Here is a 16,940-nt window from a genome sequence, read left to right on the forward strand (position 1 = left end):
TTTCTGTGTTAACTCTTCTTCAGACTTTGTATCTGAACTGATCAAAAAAGAAGTGGTTGGCATAAAACTCTTTTTTTAAGTTTTGGTTTTACACATTTGACTCATGGTACATGGTTCAGTGCTGTGTTAAATATTCCAGTCTATTACTGTAGGACTGTGTCACGTTAAGTATGTGAGTTATGTGGATTGTTTTTCGAGTTTGAGAGGCAGAAAATCCAGTATCATGTCAGTTTCAGTCGTCTTCATAACCACGAATATTATTTGTGTTCCCTTCACAGTTTGAGTTTCTCAGCTCTAAACTGGAGCTCAGACGACCGCGGGGAGTTTTCTCCAGTTGTTGCATTGCCTGTTTTTCAACATTTCTCTCGGGCCTGAATACCTCAGAGGGATTACATGTAGAGTTTGCTTCACTCATCAGGCGTCTTTGTTTAATATCTCACATCTCATCTCATTTTGAGATGTGCTGCAGTGTGTTTTATCATGTGTCTCTATGCTATTTATGTTTTTTAAGGTCTGTGTCTCAGGGACTGCAGGTGAAAACTAGTCTGCATTGATAAATCTGAAACATTTATATGTTAATTGATTGTGCATTATCCCTTTTAAATGTATAAACTAAATTATAAATTATGTATTGAGTTTTAGATTCAACTCATCAAACTGCAGACCTGTGGGCGGGAGGAAAACAAAACTGTCCAATCACAGATGAATCTAAAGGACGAAGCGGAAGGAAAATGAGTCAAGGTAAAAGGAATAACCAGAAAGAATGTTTCCTGTTAGAATCTTTAGGAATTAAAATAGAATATAAATGTTTTGATAGAACACAAATAGGTGCACTGGATAAATTAAATAATTCTACAGCAACCAGGGTAATGCAACGAAATGGGAAGACATTCAGTTCAACTTGTATCGTCCCAACTTCACTTACCACATGAAATCTCATTTTGAAACCAGTGGCATTAATCTTTCTCTAATCCATTGATCACAAAGATAATTTAGAAAATTTTAGAGCTAAATGTTATATATCAATATATTATATTGTGTTTTTAATGTGTTTCATGTTCATATTATTATTATTATTATTATTATTATTATTATTATTACTATCAATGGTAGAGATAGTGTTGTTAGTAGTAGTCGTAGTAGTATTGTAATTGCTAATATAAGTAATAATAATTAGTAGTAGTAGTAGTAGCAGTAGTTATTGTATTAGTAGTTTTTGTTTTGAAAAGCAAGCAGCGGAAGTTGCACGTTGATTGTGGCCCGTGTGGCAGCAGGAACTTTAGACTTTGGTTCCTCCTCATGAAGATGGACTGGCCCGGGAGCAGCACCGTGAGTCTCCTCTTGTTTACTAGCAGCTGCTGATGTCTGGTTAGCGGCGTTGACTACTTAACCCGGTTCAGACGCTGAGTTAAAACCCGGGTTTAAGCATTAACCTGCTAACTCGCGGTCAATCTCGACGGTAAATTGCTGAAAACGCGGAACTAACCTGCGGAGTCGCCCCAGCTGTCAGCTCGTCTCTGGCGGATGTAGGTGTTGCTAACGTGCTCGCTAGTTACCTGTGGTTAACCAGCGTGAACTAACTTACTAACTAACAACTGACTTGGGTTAACTCAGTCCTGATTAACTAGCTCACAAGCTAACTCCTCTCGTGTAGAAGCATCGTCCACGTTCTGGGAAGATTCGTCACGATGATGAAAACGTTTCCTCCATTAAAGGATTCATTCAAGTTTGAAAGTCTGAGGTTCTCGTGCAGACGTGATAACAGGTTCTTCCTGTTTTTACAGACCACTACAACATGTACTTTTACCATAGTGGTAATAAAAGCAATGCAAAACTAACTCTGATTATGTACAAATACTGATATACTACTCATATATATTCAAATACACCGAGTTTATTAGATCCACTGATCTTCCAACGTCGGTTTCAATTTCCTGTTTCACCACATCGTGTTTCCTGTTGAGCTGCAGCAGGAAGACAGACCCACTTCACGATGAGGTCTTTAAATTCATCCTTCATCTAAAATCCTCTAGAAATCTTGGATATGAAAGAAGATTAAAGCAGCTTGCAACACAAGAGATGATGTATAAAATAATTTAACTTGTAAAATATCACTTGTGAAAATACTTAAATAAAAACTGGGAGATTTAAACAATATTGAATTCAATTATAGAAAATAGTAGGAGTGTTAAGTCCAGCGTCAGAAGTGTAGTAAGTAAATACAACTTAGGACTTAACTAGTTAAAGTACAAGAACCTCATTATTGTACTAAATTACTCCAGCTTGAGTAAAAGTACTTAGTTAATTTCCACTCCTGCTGCATGTTTTCATCCAAATCCACGTATCTGTGTGTTTCACAGCCAGGCAGTTTATCTTCTGCCAAATATTGTTTTAGATCAACATTTGTGTGGATCATGGCAGCAAGCGTGTGTGACCATCAACTTCAACATCTGGGCGGACTGAAAGAGCAACCAGCTGCTCCGTCACAGGATATAAATAAACCGGTGCAGATGTGGTGAAGCTGTTGTTCACGCCACAGGACACAAATCTTTTTCACAATCTAATGAAGTTTGCAGAACCATCAAACACATCATTTCCACCTTGTGGTTTATCACAGTCATGCAGCTCATCATCAGTGTGGGTGAAAAGGATCAGATTCTCTGTCGCTGTGTGTAGTTAACTTTTCTAAGCAGCATGAACAATATCATGATGTCTTCTCACTGCTTGTTTTGTCTTCTCACTGCTTGTTTTGTCCAACTTGATAGAAGCAGGTTGACCTAACATTTGAGGCTGGAACCTGACAAAACTACCGTATATGAACTATGACCATTTTATTTGTTTGCTGATGAAAATCAGTCAATATGAGCCTTTCACAAAAATTAGATAATAATTCTAGTTTCCATTTTACTTATAAAGGGTTTAATAATGACATCTTAGGGATCATTACCAATTTCTCTCTATTTTTTATCATTATACATTGGCTGATATGCCAGTATTTGGAATTTCTTACTTCCTCATATTGGCATCAGCCCCTAAAACCCATCGTCTGTCAAATTACAGATGATCATACATTTGTGTTCTGCCTGTTCGGTGTGTTTTGCCTGTTCTGTGTTTACGTGTGCACACTGTGACTGAGCCTAATGAGTCATACTACTGTAATCTGCCAGGCTGATGTTTCCACATGAACCATTCTGGACCAAACCCGTGTTTTTTCCTTGTGTGTTATTGTGACAGGATCACAGCCAGATGCATGACGGCTGTCACCACGGACATGCAGGTCATTCTCACAGCCACGGGCCGAGAGCGGCAGCGTTCGGCAGCATGGCTCATCCCTTTGCGCCGGCTTTTCACGGGCCGTTTGGCAAAAGCGCAGATCAGATGATGGACCTCACTCAGCAGCCAAAGAAACGCTCACACATGGACGACAGCAGCAGCTGGGACATCATTAAGGCAACGCAGTAAGTGGTGGATTATGACAAATCTGTCTTTTCCATTTCATGTCAACATCGCTTGAGAAAATATTACTTATGTATGACATTAAATCACCTAAAGTTCCAGATTGAAAGGATGGACCAAACCACACACGTTGTTTTTAATGGGTGATCATTAATGATGTTTTAATAATTTTTATATTCATTAGCATCAAAGCCTCTTCCGTTCATGTTTGATTACATCATTACTTAGTGCTCTATTACATTTAAGTTCGGCAACTGCTTTGTCCAGCATGTTTCTTCTCTTTATAGGTTTGCTGTTGCACCAATAAAACCTTCACATAATATTTTTTTTTTTCAGGATCAAATATTCCTTTGGATTTTCTGCAGGATGTGTACAAACAATTTGTTTTAATCACACACAGGAAGGTTTGTGACAAACCTTGAATTTTTTTGCTGTAGTTCCCGAGTTTAAAAACATGTCAACATGTTCATTTTTGGGAGGGAAAAAACTAAACACACATCAAAAGGTGCAAGGCGGTCCGAAGTGATTCAACAAAAACAAATAAGAGCCTGCATACTTATGCATAAGTGTTCAGGCTCTTTTCTGTTTTTCTTTTGAGAGTTTTTCCTCAGATGTTTTGTCAGATGAACATCAAAAACAAAAAAAAGAGCCTGAACACCTATGCATGAGTCCTCAGAGTGATTTCACAACAGATCCAAGATTCGAGTATGTCAAACCTGTAGCACTGAGGTAAACACACCTTGTCTCATTGATGAACAAATATTTAATCAGTGGATTTCCCAGGAGTTTTACAACTAAACTGAAGGAACGTAGAGCTCTGTGTTTAATTAGCAGTCAGAAGGGGATGATTCATTTTTTTGGCGGGATTGAAAGTTATCTAGAAAGAAAACCCCGCCCAAAGAAATAAAGGCTTCACAAACCACGTGGGATTGAGTTGAGATTAAAACTTTCTAACTGATCAGTGAGCTGAGATGCAGAAGATCAAAGGTCACTGCTTGTAAGAAAAAGAAAAGAGCCACTCCTTCTTTTTATCTCATTATCTGTTAGCTTAGTGGAAACTATGTGCAAATGTATTTCAAATAGACTGAAACTGATCAACTGAACCTGTTTCTCTACTTTCAGGCAGAGTTGACAATTTATTATATTGTCACATTGAAAATGTAATATACATTTTGTATTTAATTTACTTGTTGTGTTTAAATATAAATAATTATATAAAGTGCAACTTTAAACGTTAGTCTGGATGTTACCTCTGTCAAGGAGGTTGTGTTTTCATCCCTGTTCATTTGTTTGTTTGTCAGCTGGATTATGCAAAAAGAAACTTGGTGGAAGGATGAGACACGGGCCGAGAAGGAACTCATTAAATTTTAGCTTGGAATCAGACAAAGGGACGGATCCAGGTTTACTTTCTACAACTGTGTGAGATAGAGCGTTGAGCTCTACTGAGTGACAGTCTACTTATTGGTGTGTTTTGCTTTGTGTGATCCTCTCAGGTTCGGAATCCTGGAGCGCTGTAAAGAGCTGGTGGAGGCCGGATACGACGTCAGGCAGCCGGACAAAGAGAACGTGACTCTGCTGCACTGGGCAGCCATCAACAACCGCTCCGAGCTGGTCAAGTAAGACATCTTCCCAAAGAGAGACAAGAGGAACCTGTTGTTTAGATTGAGAAACAGTCCACTGCAGGTTACCACCTCACCCGACATGTCAATCAGTAGCTCAGTTATTTTCCTCTGGACCTTTCGCACACACTTCACTGGGTTAAGGATACTCGAGACTGCTGCAGGAAGAATTGAGAGCTGTGTTAGCATTTCAGGAGATTATTCACAGGCTCATGAAGTTTCACTCTTATCTACAATCATTCTTTGGTTTTTGTTCCTTAATTTCAGGGAAATCATGCAAAATGTTGAAGTATAAACATTATTCTCGGGTAAACAAGATATTTTCTGTCCTTAAGTTTATCATGAATTTAATTTAGAATAATTTAAAATAAAGCTAACCATAAATAGCTCGGTGTTGCTGTGGTCTTTTAAATATCACATAAAGAAGCCGGTGTTACCTCAGGGTATTTCACGATCAGAAGAATCTGCTGAGTCATCTTGCTTAATTGCAATAATTAAGAGTTTCTCAAAAACGTCCAGAGACAACTGTTCTGAAATAGAAAGAAATTCCAACACGAAATGTTCTGAACTGTTCTGACGTTTTCTCACAGGTATTTCATTTCTAATGGGGCGATAGTCGACCAGCTCGGAGGAGACCTGAACTCCACTCCTCTTCACTGGGCCATCAGGTGACCGTTTGACCTTGAATGTTTTGGTAGCTATGGTCAGCAGATTAAAAACACTGGAATCATGTGTCTAAAGTTGTTTCATTTGTCTTTCTTAATTTTAATTTGTTTTGTTTGGTTAAAAAATTTAATCACACTGATCATGGATATTATGATATGATAATGATTCGTGAATGTTCTTCAGGAATTAATAAATAGATTAAAATAGTACATTTCTAAAGGACCTCAGCTTTTATAAATGTAAAATAACCTTTTTACAAAGTTACAAAATTCATTTATTTTGAAACCCCCCCCCCCCGAACAGGCAGGGCCACCTCCCCATGGTGATCCAGCTGATGAGATACGGAGCAGATCCCTCCATCGCTGACGGAGAAGGTTACCGCGCTCTCCACCTCGCCATCCTCTTCCAGCACATGGCTATAGCGGCTTATCTAATGGCTAAAGGACAGGTCGGCACCCTCAAGACAGTTTATTGTTTCTTTTCCTTTATTTTCCCGGCTGTTAATCCATCTTTGCCTCTTGATCTGCAGGAAGTCGATGGGCCTGACTGCAACGGACAGACGCCACTGATGTTGGCAGCTCAGAAGATTATTGGGTAAGCTCGCTGCTCCTTCACAAATACACTTTAAACCCCTCTAGTGTTAAGTAATTGTGTAAATGGCTAAATAAGACTTAATACCGACTCTAAATGAGACCATGTCTGTGATTCATTTTTTCAGATGTTCAGATTTTGCTTCTCCTGAGATAGATTGTTTGATTTCTTCTTGTTCTGCTGTTAATTCCAAAACACGTTGTTCTGTCCCAGGCCTGAACCCACTAACTTCTTAATCAAGAATAATGCGTCTGTGAGCGCCGTGGACAAAGTGAACAGGAACACTCCGTTGCACTGCGCCGTGCTCGCAGGAAATGTAGACGCTGCCCACATACTGCTGGAGGCTGGGGCCAGTGTGGACGCAGACAATATCAATGTGAGCTTCACAAAATTTCATACCAGAATTTATAAAAAAATCTTTGTGGTGAATGTTTCAGTGTGTGAGCAAATCTGTTTCCCAAAGACAGTCGTGGCTCAGACTAACTACAACTTCACTTAGTGCGACGTGGAAACTTTGATCCTGTGCACATAAGGAGACGTCTTGTAGTATTTTTTGAAATTAAAAATTTAAATATATTACAAAAGTCTGGATTTTTCGGAGAGGGAGTATTATTACTTCTGATTACTTTTTCTTGTTGAAAAAACAACAAATCACATGAAATTATAATTGAAATTTTATGGTTTAAAACAAATCTTCAATTAGCAGCTTGTGGCTAAACAGCACTGAGCTGAGCTTAAAAACGTTATTAATTTTATTGATGTCCTTCTTCATGTTTGTGTTATCACTGCGTCTTCTTCAGGGTCACACGCCCATTGACTTGGCGCACCAGGTGCACAGCCCGCTGCTCATTCACATGCTCAACCACGTCAAACAGGAAAGGATTCGCTCCAACTCACGCTGCCTGCGGATTGTCAACAGATACAGGGTACACGCACACACGCACACACACACACACACACTCCGATTGTAAACATTTTCCCTTCCTCTAACATCCTCCTGTCTGCACGTATTGCAGGTGATTCTGCAGTTTCTGCTCTGCACGTCCGTGTTCGGGTGTGTGGGTGCAATAGTTGATATGAACTCAGACTCCTGGTTGCTCAAAGGGATCCTGCTGGTCTGTGTGATAGGTGGGGTCAATCTGTTCTCAAGGTGAGGAGTTTTAAAACTGAAAGTAATTTACACTGTTTGCATATTTAACACAACTGGTTTATTTAATTTTATAATGAATATATATTTGCGTCTTAACAGGAATTTCCCGAGTTCATCCTTTCAGTCTCTCCTCCCGGCTGCGTCTCTCATGGCTTCGTTCTTCTGGATGCTCGTCACCTGGTTCCTCTGGTTCCTGCCAGATATCCTGTATGTGAAGAAAAACATCAGTTAACCAATTAAGTGACCATTATTTGTGTCTCTGCAAATCAGGGTTTGATCCCTGAGACACGTGAGCAGTAAACTCTGCAGATGCATTCGCTTGATTTTGAATTCCTGTTTTAATATTTTAGCCTTTTGATGAAACAAATGAACAAAGAGTTTCTTAACATTAAACCCCACATGGACCGAGCGCCACAGTTCAGGTTCTGTTCACCCTGAATGCCACTGCTCTGCTCTACTACTACCTCCGCACCTGCAGGACCGACCCTGGCTTCGTCAGGGCAACCGAGGAGGAGAAGAAAATGGTGGGATGGATGTTAAAAGGATGTCTTACATGTTAATGTCTCTGCCAAGCTGAGCTAAGTTTTTCTTCTGGTGTTGTCAGAATGTGTTGGTGTTGGCTGAAGCCGGCTGTCTGGACCCCAGGATACTCTGCACCTCCTGCATGGTGAAGCTCTGAGCACAAACCCTTCACTTTTTTTTTACAATACTGTCATTAACACAGCGACACGACAACCCCTTCTGTTCTACGTTGCTTTGTCTGCAGATAAAGAAACCAGTGAGAGCGCAGCATTGCTACAGCTGTGACGCCTGTGTGGCGAAGCAGGACCACCACTCCGTCTGGACCAACAGCTGCATCGGTGCGAACATCATGACAAAACCTCCACTGAACAATCTGAAGATATTTACATTAAAACTCAAATTTTAACCAAACTTCATGGGAATATTACCTGGGAGGGTATTTCCAGATTATTCACCTTTGGAGCTGATTTGTTGTAGGACGTGGGCTCCGAGGATCGTAAAAACTTAATGGATAATTTAAATTACACACAGCTCACACAGTAACATCACAAAACACTAACTCTTTATATGGTATGTTGTTAAAATTCATATTACGAACCAGTGGTGGAACGAATATAGAATATATCGTGTATATATAGGATGGTATGTACAACTTGCGTGAGGTGTAGGTTACATTCCGCCGATAAGTTAGATTCATTAACAAACAAAACTTCTAAGTAATTTTCTTTTACATTTACATATCTATTTAACAATGTTTTAAAAACCTGTGGTCATATTAGAATTGAATGATGGATGGATGGATGGATGGACGGATGGATAGATAGATAGAAAGAGAGATAGAAAGATAGATAGATAGAGAGATAAGTTCAGTAATTCATTGACCGTCTGTCACTAACCTCTAAGACTTTGTAGTAAGTTGAAGACAACGTGTCACATTCCACACGTCTTCTTCTTTTCCAGGTGCGAGGAACCATCACTACTTCATCCTCTTCCTGTTTTCCCTGGTGCTGATGGGAGCCTGGATGTTCTACGGTTCTCTTGTGTGTGAGTGACTCGACGTACAGTGTGATCGAGGCGTCTGACCCGGTTTTTGCGTCGACTCTGGAGAGACTCATCCTGCGTGCTGTGTTTGTTATTTCAGACTGGTCCATTCACTGTGTGCTGCATTACGAGGAGCAGGGCCTGTGGGGCGTGGTCTCTGCCCTGGTCGGCTGCTCTCCCTGGGTGCTCAGCATCTTCCTGCTGGCCTTCTACCACACCTGCTGGTCCAGCCTGATCCTGCTGCTGCAGCTCTACCAGGTAACTGGCTGTGAAGTGTGTTACAGAGCGTCCGAGGCTCCCAAACTTCTTATGAGTCATCCTCTCTGTCTCAAAAACCCTCCTCTGAATTACTTGTTTTAATAAGGTGAATTAACTGTTATAACATTTCCTCTCGTGTAAAATAACGAGGTGGGTGTGTGTTCCTCCCCTAATAAGAGGAGGTGGTTGGTTTGATTGCCAACTACTTTAATCCACATGCTAAAGTTTCCTTTGGCAGAACACTGAACCTGTGAATGCTGTGCTGTCAGTGTGTGAATGTGACGTATGAGTTGTTTATAAATAGAATTATAGAGGCACTGTTTGAATATGTGTGAATCTTTGAATTTGACTCATCGTGTAGAGAATTTAATATAATAACTTAATGTTTCCATTAGAGCATAGCAATGAAATCAGAACTGTAATAAAAAAAAAATTAAACTAAAATGAACAATAATTATAAAAAACTTTTGATATGTTTTATTTCATACTAGAAAAATGAGGAACATAAAAATACTAAGAGTCGTCAAAGGATTTGTAACGTTGTTGTGGGAGTTCGTTCCTCATCTTTGCTGCATCGTGAAAGAAAGTAGCTCCGCCGTGTTGTTTGACTGTGTCACGTCCAGTGAGCCAGTACTGAGTGACGTCAGCGAGCAGATGGGAACATAATCACAGTCTAAAAGATAAGATGGTGACGGGACATTTTAGTGGACACTGGCAAACAGCGAAGTGATGCTCATGCTGGTGTGATGTGTTCTTTTTCTCTGGCTTTGGTTCTAGCTGCAGAATCTTCAACAAGTTGCAGATGATCAGTGTTTTTTAATCAAATGTAAAATAGTATTTTCACTTAATTGGACTCATATTTGCTTGAAACCTTCGACATTGTGTTTGTTGTTTTTCTCGTAGCTGAGAACTGGCTCCTTATCCCTTTTATAGTCATTATAATATATTTTACTGCATCTGTGGAAGGTTTTGACAAAGTCTTGGAGAATTAGGTTCAGGTTGGACGTGGTGAAGAAGCCAAACCTGACGCACGAAGTCTCTGTTACAGTCTAATGACCTGCTGTGTTTACACATGCGTCTCCTCTGCTCTTGGGGTGATTGATGTTTCTGTTTGTGTGGGAGCAGATTGCCTTTCTTGGACTGACCACAAGCGAGCGGACAACTCTGTCACTTAACCAGATGAAGCAGCGGCAGCCGGTCTCCCTGAGACAGAATCCATACAAGTGAGTTTCAGTGCAGCGCTGTGACGTACGGATCACAATAAATTCCCGTTTCCTGCGTTCCGTGAATAAAAGTTCCATATGTGATCTAATCTGTGAACATAATTAATCGGTCCTGAATCTTCTCCTCTTGTCCTCCTGCAGTTTGGGAGTGGTGCGGAACCTCGCCTCCTTTTTCCAGCTGCGTTGCTGCGGCCTCTTCAAACCGGCCGTGGTCGACTGGACGCAGCAGTTCCTGCCTGGCCGTGAGCAGCACGTGTTCGGACAGGCCGACATGGTCTGACCTCCCCGCTGCCACTCGCTCAGGGTCAAGGGTCGAACTTCTACAGTGGTTATGGACCAAAAGCACAGATTCTATTTATTTATTTTTTTATGTGTGAGCTCTTTGTAAAGAAAGGGAACGATGGCAAAAGCAACATGCAGATAGGGATTCAGTTGCTCTTTGTACAGACTGCTGCTGCCTTATACCCGACCAGTGTACGTGACATTTTCATTTGGTTGAACTGAACCTTTAAAGGCCTAAATTGTAATTGAAGTTTTTTTATAAACACGTTGGGTCTATTTTTTATCATCTGTTAAATGAAAAAAAAAAAAAAACTCTTTGTACATGTAAACGGTTTCTGAATTTTGTAAGAGTTGCATGTGTTTAATAATGAATGACCACTATATCACTTCAATAAAGAAAAGCTGTGCCTGTCTCTTCTCATGTGGACTGAAATATGAGGAGGTGAACACATGAGTACGATGTGTTTTGATTTAAATATGGGAAGAAATGATTATATATCATTTTCTCCATTAATTGATCAGTTATACTAGTTCAAGGTGACGTCTTAAAATGTGTGGTTAAATATACAAACATTCTTTCTGCTCATTGACATAACACATTATTTTTCTGTTGATTGTCTCTTGCAGCTATTTTTATGGCAGCCAGTGGAGACATGTTTTCAGTTTGTCTGTTCGTCCCATTCTTGTAAACACAATACTTCATGAACGCTTTGTGGGAATTTCTACAAATGTACAAACTTTCATTCGGACCGACAGATAATCTGATGAGATGAAGGTGGTCGGACGTCAAAGTTTGCTGTTACCTTCAAAAACATGTTTTTGTTCTTGTGAACTCAACATCTCAGGAACGCCTTGAGGACGTTTCTTTAAATTGGGTACAAACGTTCACTTGGAGTCAAAGATGAACTGATTAGATTTTGGTGGTCGAACGTTAAGGTTACTGTGAATTCATGTTCGTGTGAATGTGATGTATCAGTGACAACTTGAGGGAATTTCAATACATCGGACACAAACACTCACTGAGACTCAAGGACCAAGTGATTTGAATTTAGAAGTCGAAGATCATGGTGACCTCACAAAACTCTTTTTGCCTTGTGAGCGTGTTATCGTAAGAACGCTGTCAGAGAATCTTTTTAATTTTGACACGTGTGTTTACATCAACTCGCAGATTAATTGATTCGATTTTAATGATCACAGTTTACAAAACATGATTTTGAAACATATCTCAAATCTGCCTTAAGGGAATTTCATTTAGTTGATAGAGCACCGGTTGGTGGGCCCATCGGCTCAGTTTGTTCATTGTGTCACGTCCCCCGGTTGAGACATCAAACCATTGTTCACCACAGGAAGTCGTGTTCAATCAGGTTCAATTAGGTCACAGTGTCATGGTTGGATGCTTCTCATCCAAACTGCTTCAGACAAAGAATGAAATGAAAATAGTTCTGACTCTCCTGTGTTTTATCAGCTCTAATTTAATAAGACGAGATAACAGCTCTAATTTTAGTCACACGTGTAATCTGGTGCTGCTCTGCTCGGCTGCTCACGCTTTATTGTTGGGGACAGAAGCTCCACTTTCCCCTTGTTAATCACTTGTTGCCGTAATTATTCTAATTAAATATTGCACTGAATTATGTATGAATGTAAATGAGGTTATAAATAATTAACTTTGACAAGAGGAGGCTCTGCCTATTGCCTTTTCACAGCTGGAGGTAACAGTGGTAGAAACTCGTTGACTTATAAACGGGGTCAGGAGTCGTTTTTGCGGTTGTGTTGCAAACAAAATGATTATATAAAAGCGATAATTTATTCTAAGCATGAGAATTTCAGCTGAGTGAGATATAGAAGATGATGTGACGATATTTATTATTTTTGAAAACAGTAAGTGAAATGAAATGACGTTTATTATTTAGAAATAACGTCAGTCATCAAGATGCATTTTAAAATATCAAAATGTGTTTATTTTGGAATCAATCATCATCTGACATTGATCCAATCGTTCTGCTGTGAAAGTAAGATCATGTTTCACAGTTGCACAGAATCTTAAATTCTCATCACAAAGTATCACTGACTGTAAATAACAGAGTAACAGACGATAACATTCACTGTCGTTACTCCAGCATGGCCTCGTTCCCCAGACCGAAGCCTTTCGGGCCAAAGTTTTTAGCGTAGCAAACTGAAGAGATGAAAAGAAAACAATGTTAAAGACAAACTCTTCAGCTTTGATTTTCACTAGTGTGTGTGTGTGTGTGTGTGTTGTGTGGTCAAGGTATCACTCATGTTGTGGGGCCCTAAATCTGTTTCCAATCTTCCTGATGGAGACAAAAATCTAGTCCCCATAACATAAATCATTACATTTGAAGGTGAAGACGTGTTTTAAGGTTTGTCATTAGGGTTAAGGTCAGTTTAAGGGTAAATAACTGTGGTTCAGGCCGAGTAAGTCTTCAGGAAATCAATGTTATGTGATGTCATGGAGACGTGTGTGTGTGTGTGTACCTTTACAGTACAGCTCTCCATCCTTGTCCGTCACTGTGGTCGACTCGAGGCTTTTACCACACAGTGCACAGCGAAAACAGGTTTTATGCCAGGGCTACACACACACACACACACACAAACAGAGTAAAGATAAGATAAAAAACTGTCTAAAGCTTAACCCCCCCTTATCTATTTTTTTAACATATGATATATTGTGAATTTAACATTATCAGATTACACAGAAATATTTTTTAATGAATATAATTTAGCACTAATAGGAGCAGTCTGCTGGAGCAACAGCAAAAGGTGCCAACTTTAAATGTAACTGTAAATGTGTATTTAAAAAAAAGGTGGACTTGTTTAGAAATTGCAATAAACACAATACATGAATAAGATATTTAAGTGACAGATGCCCTCCTCACCTTTCCTGCTCCCATCACCCTCTCCGCTGCGTACACGGCTTTAGAGCAGCGAGAGCAGCGGTCCGACCCTCCGAACCTCTGCTGAGATTTACTGGGATTTGAGTTTGTTGTGGCAGGTTTGGGTTTAGATCTAAAAAAACAGAAGATAATTAAAAGATTCTGATGAGAACTTTGAAAGGAGATTTCCCAAGTGGATTTCTCAAAACCTAAATAATAATATGCCTTGTTCCCTTGTGATTTGGGTGAACTTGGTGTTTCTTATTGGTTTGTTCTGTGTTTTTATGACAATGCATTGTGTCATGTGAAGTGTCTCTGAGCGTGTTGAAATGCTAATGTATGCATTCGTTATAATTGTTGTTACTCGTGAGGCCGCAGGTCGAGGCTGTGTCCGGGGGGATCCGAGCTCAGAGCTCCAGCTCCCTGCCCGTATCCGTAGCCTTTGGGCCCATATTTCTTGCCGTAGCAGGACTTGCAGTAGATCTCGGACTCGTGCGCTGCCATCGTGGTGCTGTCCAGCCCTTTTCTGCAGCTCACTGTGTGACAGACAGACACGACTCAGCTACACACACTTGAACCTGTTACCATTAAGACTCTGTCATGGAGGAGTCACGGAGTTTAAATAAAGCTCCTGCACATCGCTGGGTTTATCAGTCAACAGTGGCATTTACACGTGTACACATGTTTCTATTTGTGGGACGAGAGGAGAGTGTTGGAGAAAAGATGAACTCTCATCAGATGGATGAGGCCTCCACAGCTCCAGCTCATGACAGACGGCAGAGAACAGAAAACCTAAACAACATGGCCGCTGCCCAAGGCCGTGGATCAGAACTAAGAGAGGCTGATTGTTGCCTAGGACGTTTTGACTGCAACACAACAACAACACAACTGAAATCCAGGTCACAGAGGAAGAGGAGGAACCAAAAGAAACACAACAGATTGTAAACTTGCAAGAAAGAGGGAAATGTTGGATGGAGAACGAGGACAAAACAGAAAAGATTATGGAGGAGAGAAAGAAAAGAACAAACTGACAAGAACTAAGATGAGAAATGGGGAAAAGAAAATGCCACAAGACAAAGATGAAGAAATGAAAGGAAAACGCCTGAACTCTTCTGCTGATCCACCATGAAACTGGTTCTGTTGGACAAGAAGACGAAGAAGACGAAGAAGAAGAAGAAGAGGAAGAAGAGGAAGAAGAGGAAGAAGAAGTGAACTCACTGCAGATGAAGCAGGTTTTATGGAAGCTCCTCCCATTACACTGGATCTCCTCTGCGTGATACACCGTCTTCTCGCAGGCTGCACACTTTGCTCCTCCTCCCCAGTTTGGCATCTTAGAGAAACAAAACCAACAATTAATGCTACTGAATAGAATAATAACATTAAAAAAATTATAATTTGAAAGATTTATAGATTTATCATCTCCCATGATGTAATGTGACATTTAAACTATTCCTCATATAAATAAATCACATTTATAAAGTTATAAAACAGAAACAGATTATTTTTAGCTTCTCAGCTGAGACGCAGAACTGTGTTTGACAATTCCATCATCCAAACTACTTCCAATTAAATTTCTAATTAGTTGATAAACTGATTTAATGAATCAACCAGTGATTCTGCTGATAACTTAAAACTGATCAAATATTCAGTTATTATGATATAAAGTGAAGATGAGAGAGGAACTCCCTCCCATTTAAGCTTGAGAGTTAATGAAGACAAAACCAAACCATTTATTGAAATATTTTTCTTTTTAACAAATGAATCAACTCACTCTCGCTCAAATGACATCATCAAATACTCTGGATCATTTTGAAATTTCTTACCAATTAATTATTGTTTGATTTACCTTGGAAATTATCACTGTCTATACGTCAAAGTCAAAGTAGCTACAAAAAACATTTTGGGGCGAAAAAAGTTTTTGTGCTGCAAATTAAATTGAATCAAGTCAATCAACCACTTCAGCTTCAGTAAAATAAATCCTCCTGGTTTTTGTCTTTGACGTTCCAGCTCCCTCTCATATCAGACGCTGCCCATCACCTCACAGCACTGGTCTGTGATATTCCAGGAATAGAGGCTTCACTGAGACGTCACACACACAAAAGTCAAACTGTCTGAAATCAAAACGCTGACGCAAACTTCTGAATATGAATAAAATCTCATGTGGAACTGAAGAAAAGAGTCTAATAAGGTTAATTTAATTCCACCCAACTAAAATGAACTAAATTACCTCATCATTTATCAAACATCAGCCTCGTGATAATAAAACACAAACTCTGGAAATGAGACCTTACCTTGAATCAAAGTCTGAATGCTTCAGTCCTGTGGCAGGGAACAAACCCGGGTGGTTTATATATCCTCCATCGCCACAGTCCACCGGTGACACTGGAGTGAAAGCATCCTCCCAAAATAACCTGTGACAGAGCGGAGGCCTCTGACCCTTCGTCACGGCCCCAGAGACGCCTGAATGTCACAGACGTTTGTTCCTGGGTCCACACACACAGGAAACCGTGACAGCTGCACACATGGAGGCATCGATGCAGGATTATCAACATAAACGACGGGAACTCAAAGCATGTAAATGACAACTGCAGACGCACCAGTGACGTGGTGCTGCTCGGGACACACCGGGAAACCAAACAGCTGGGTGGACAGACGGAGAATGCAGAGAATTTATTGAGATGTTTGGTCTGAAGGTAGCTACAATGAAGAGGTTGTGTTTTTTGACTTTATAAAATGTATTTATCATCTGTATTGAGGTGATTTTTAAACCTCTGGAGTCTATACGTGATGTGTCTTCCGTGTTTTTGGTTCCAATATGTTGAAAAATTCAATTTCTGGTCCGATAGATGATGTTGTGCTAAAACAAAAGATGCCAAACATCAGCAAGGTGAAACTGTATTTAATGTGGATTTTAAAACTGGCCGAGGACTCTAAAGGGTTCAGACATGTTCGAGTTAAATCATAGAAATGGTTAATTTGCAGTTAAACGATGGACACAACTGAATTCAGATGTCTGATCCAGGAAGCAGATTTCTGATTTATTCAAAGAGGAAGAATGAGGTGAAAGAAAATGAGAAATCGTTTTAATTATAACGGAGAATTGAGGAGCTAACAAATTTAAAAATGAAGTTTAATGAGGAAGAAGGCAAATATATATGAATCAAACTAGATTGAACTAAAATAATTCAATCAAGCTCAATGGACATGCAGCATATGGAGATATTCCTCTGGAGAAGAAAAG

At 39.9% G+C, this 16,940-nt stretch overlaps 2 protein-coding genes across 3 annotated transcripts; one reads left to right on the forward strand and one right to left on the reverse strand.

Annotated features, from left to right (window-relative positions):
• The first annotated feature begins 1,203 nt into the window (after nt 1-1,203).
• On the forward strand, nt 1,204-11,221 carry zdhhc13 (zinc finger DHHC-type palmitoyltransferase 13). Of its 2 annotated transcripts, none has more exons than XM_069526607.1 (17): nt 1,204-1,329; nt 3,235-3,458; nt 4,950-5,072; nt 5,666-5,743; nt 6,045-6,189; nt 6,271-6,335; nt 6,546-6,708; nt 7,133-7,258; nt 7,349-7,482; nt 7,582-7,682; nt 7,882-8,006; nt 8,087-8,149; nt 8,249-8,342; nt 8,965-9,048; nt 9,146-9,303; nt 10,429-10,526; nt 10,668-11,221. In XM_069526607.1, the coding sequence occupies exons 1-17, from the start codon at nt 1,300-1,302 to the stop codon at nt 10,804-10,806; spliced, it is 1,950 nt and encodes a 649-aa protein (XP_069382708.1). In that variant the 5' UTR covers nt 1,204-1,299; the 3' UTR covers nt 10,807-11,221. The 2 variants fall into 2 exon arrangements, with proteins under 2 accessions (XP_069382708.1, XP_069382712.1); XM_069526611.1 differs by having other exon boundaries at nt 1,282-1,526.
• Nucleotides 11,222-12,743: 1,522 nt separating this feature from the next.
• On the reverse strand, nt 12,744-16,129 carry csrp3 (cysteine and glycine-rich protein 3 (cardiac LIM protein)). Its single transcript, XM_020106865.2, has 6 exons — nt 15,991-16,129; nt 14,918-15,029; nt 14,064-14,235; nt 13,703-13,832; nt 13,302-13,395; nt 12,744-12,981 (listed from the first exon to the last, which is right to left on the reverse strand). Exons 2-6 carry the CDS (start codon nt 15,027-15,029, stop codon nt 12,917-12,919), a joined length of 573 nt encoding a protein of 190 aa, XP_019962424.1. The 5' UTR covers nt 15,991-16,129; the 3' UTR covers nt 12,744-12,916.
• Between the last annotated feature and the right edge of the window lie 811 nt (nt 16,130-16,940).

This window comes from Paralichthys olivaceus, chromosome 1 (assembly GCF_024713975.1).
Source record: "Paralichthys olivaceus isolate ysfri-2021 chromosome 1, ASM2471397v2, whole genome shotgun sequence".
NCBI classification, from domain to species: domain Eukaryota; kingdom Metazoa; phylum Chordata; class Actinopteri; order Pleuronectiformes; family Paralichthyidae; genus Paralichthys; species Paralichthys olivaceus.

Coding starts and splice junctions, on each gene's coding strand:
- zdhhc13 (XM_069526607.1), top strand. CDS start 1,300: ATGAAGATGGACTGGCCCGGGAGCAGCACC. Junction 7,483..7,581: donor GGGGTCAATCTGTTCTCAAG/GTGAGGAGTTTT, acceptor GCGTCTTAACAG/GAATTTCCCGAGTTCATCCT. Junction 9,049..9,145: donor GTTCTACGGTTCTCTTGTGT/GTGAGTGACTCG, acceptor TTGTTATTTCAG/ACTGGTCCATTCACTGTGTG.
- csrp3 (XM_020106865.2), bottom strand. CDS start 15,029: ATGCCAAACTGGGGAGGAGGAGCAAAGTGTGCAGCCTGCGAGAAGACG. Junction 13,396..13,702: donor GGGTGATGGGAGCAGGAAAG/GTGAGGAGGGCA, acceptor GTGTGTGTGTAG/CCCTGGCATAAAACCTGTTT. Junction 12,982..13,301: donor TGGAGAGCTGTACTGTAAAG/GTACACACACAC, acceptor TCATCTCTTCAG/TTTGCTACGCTAAAAACTTT.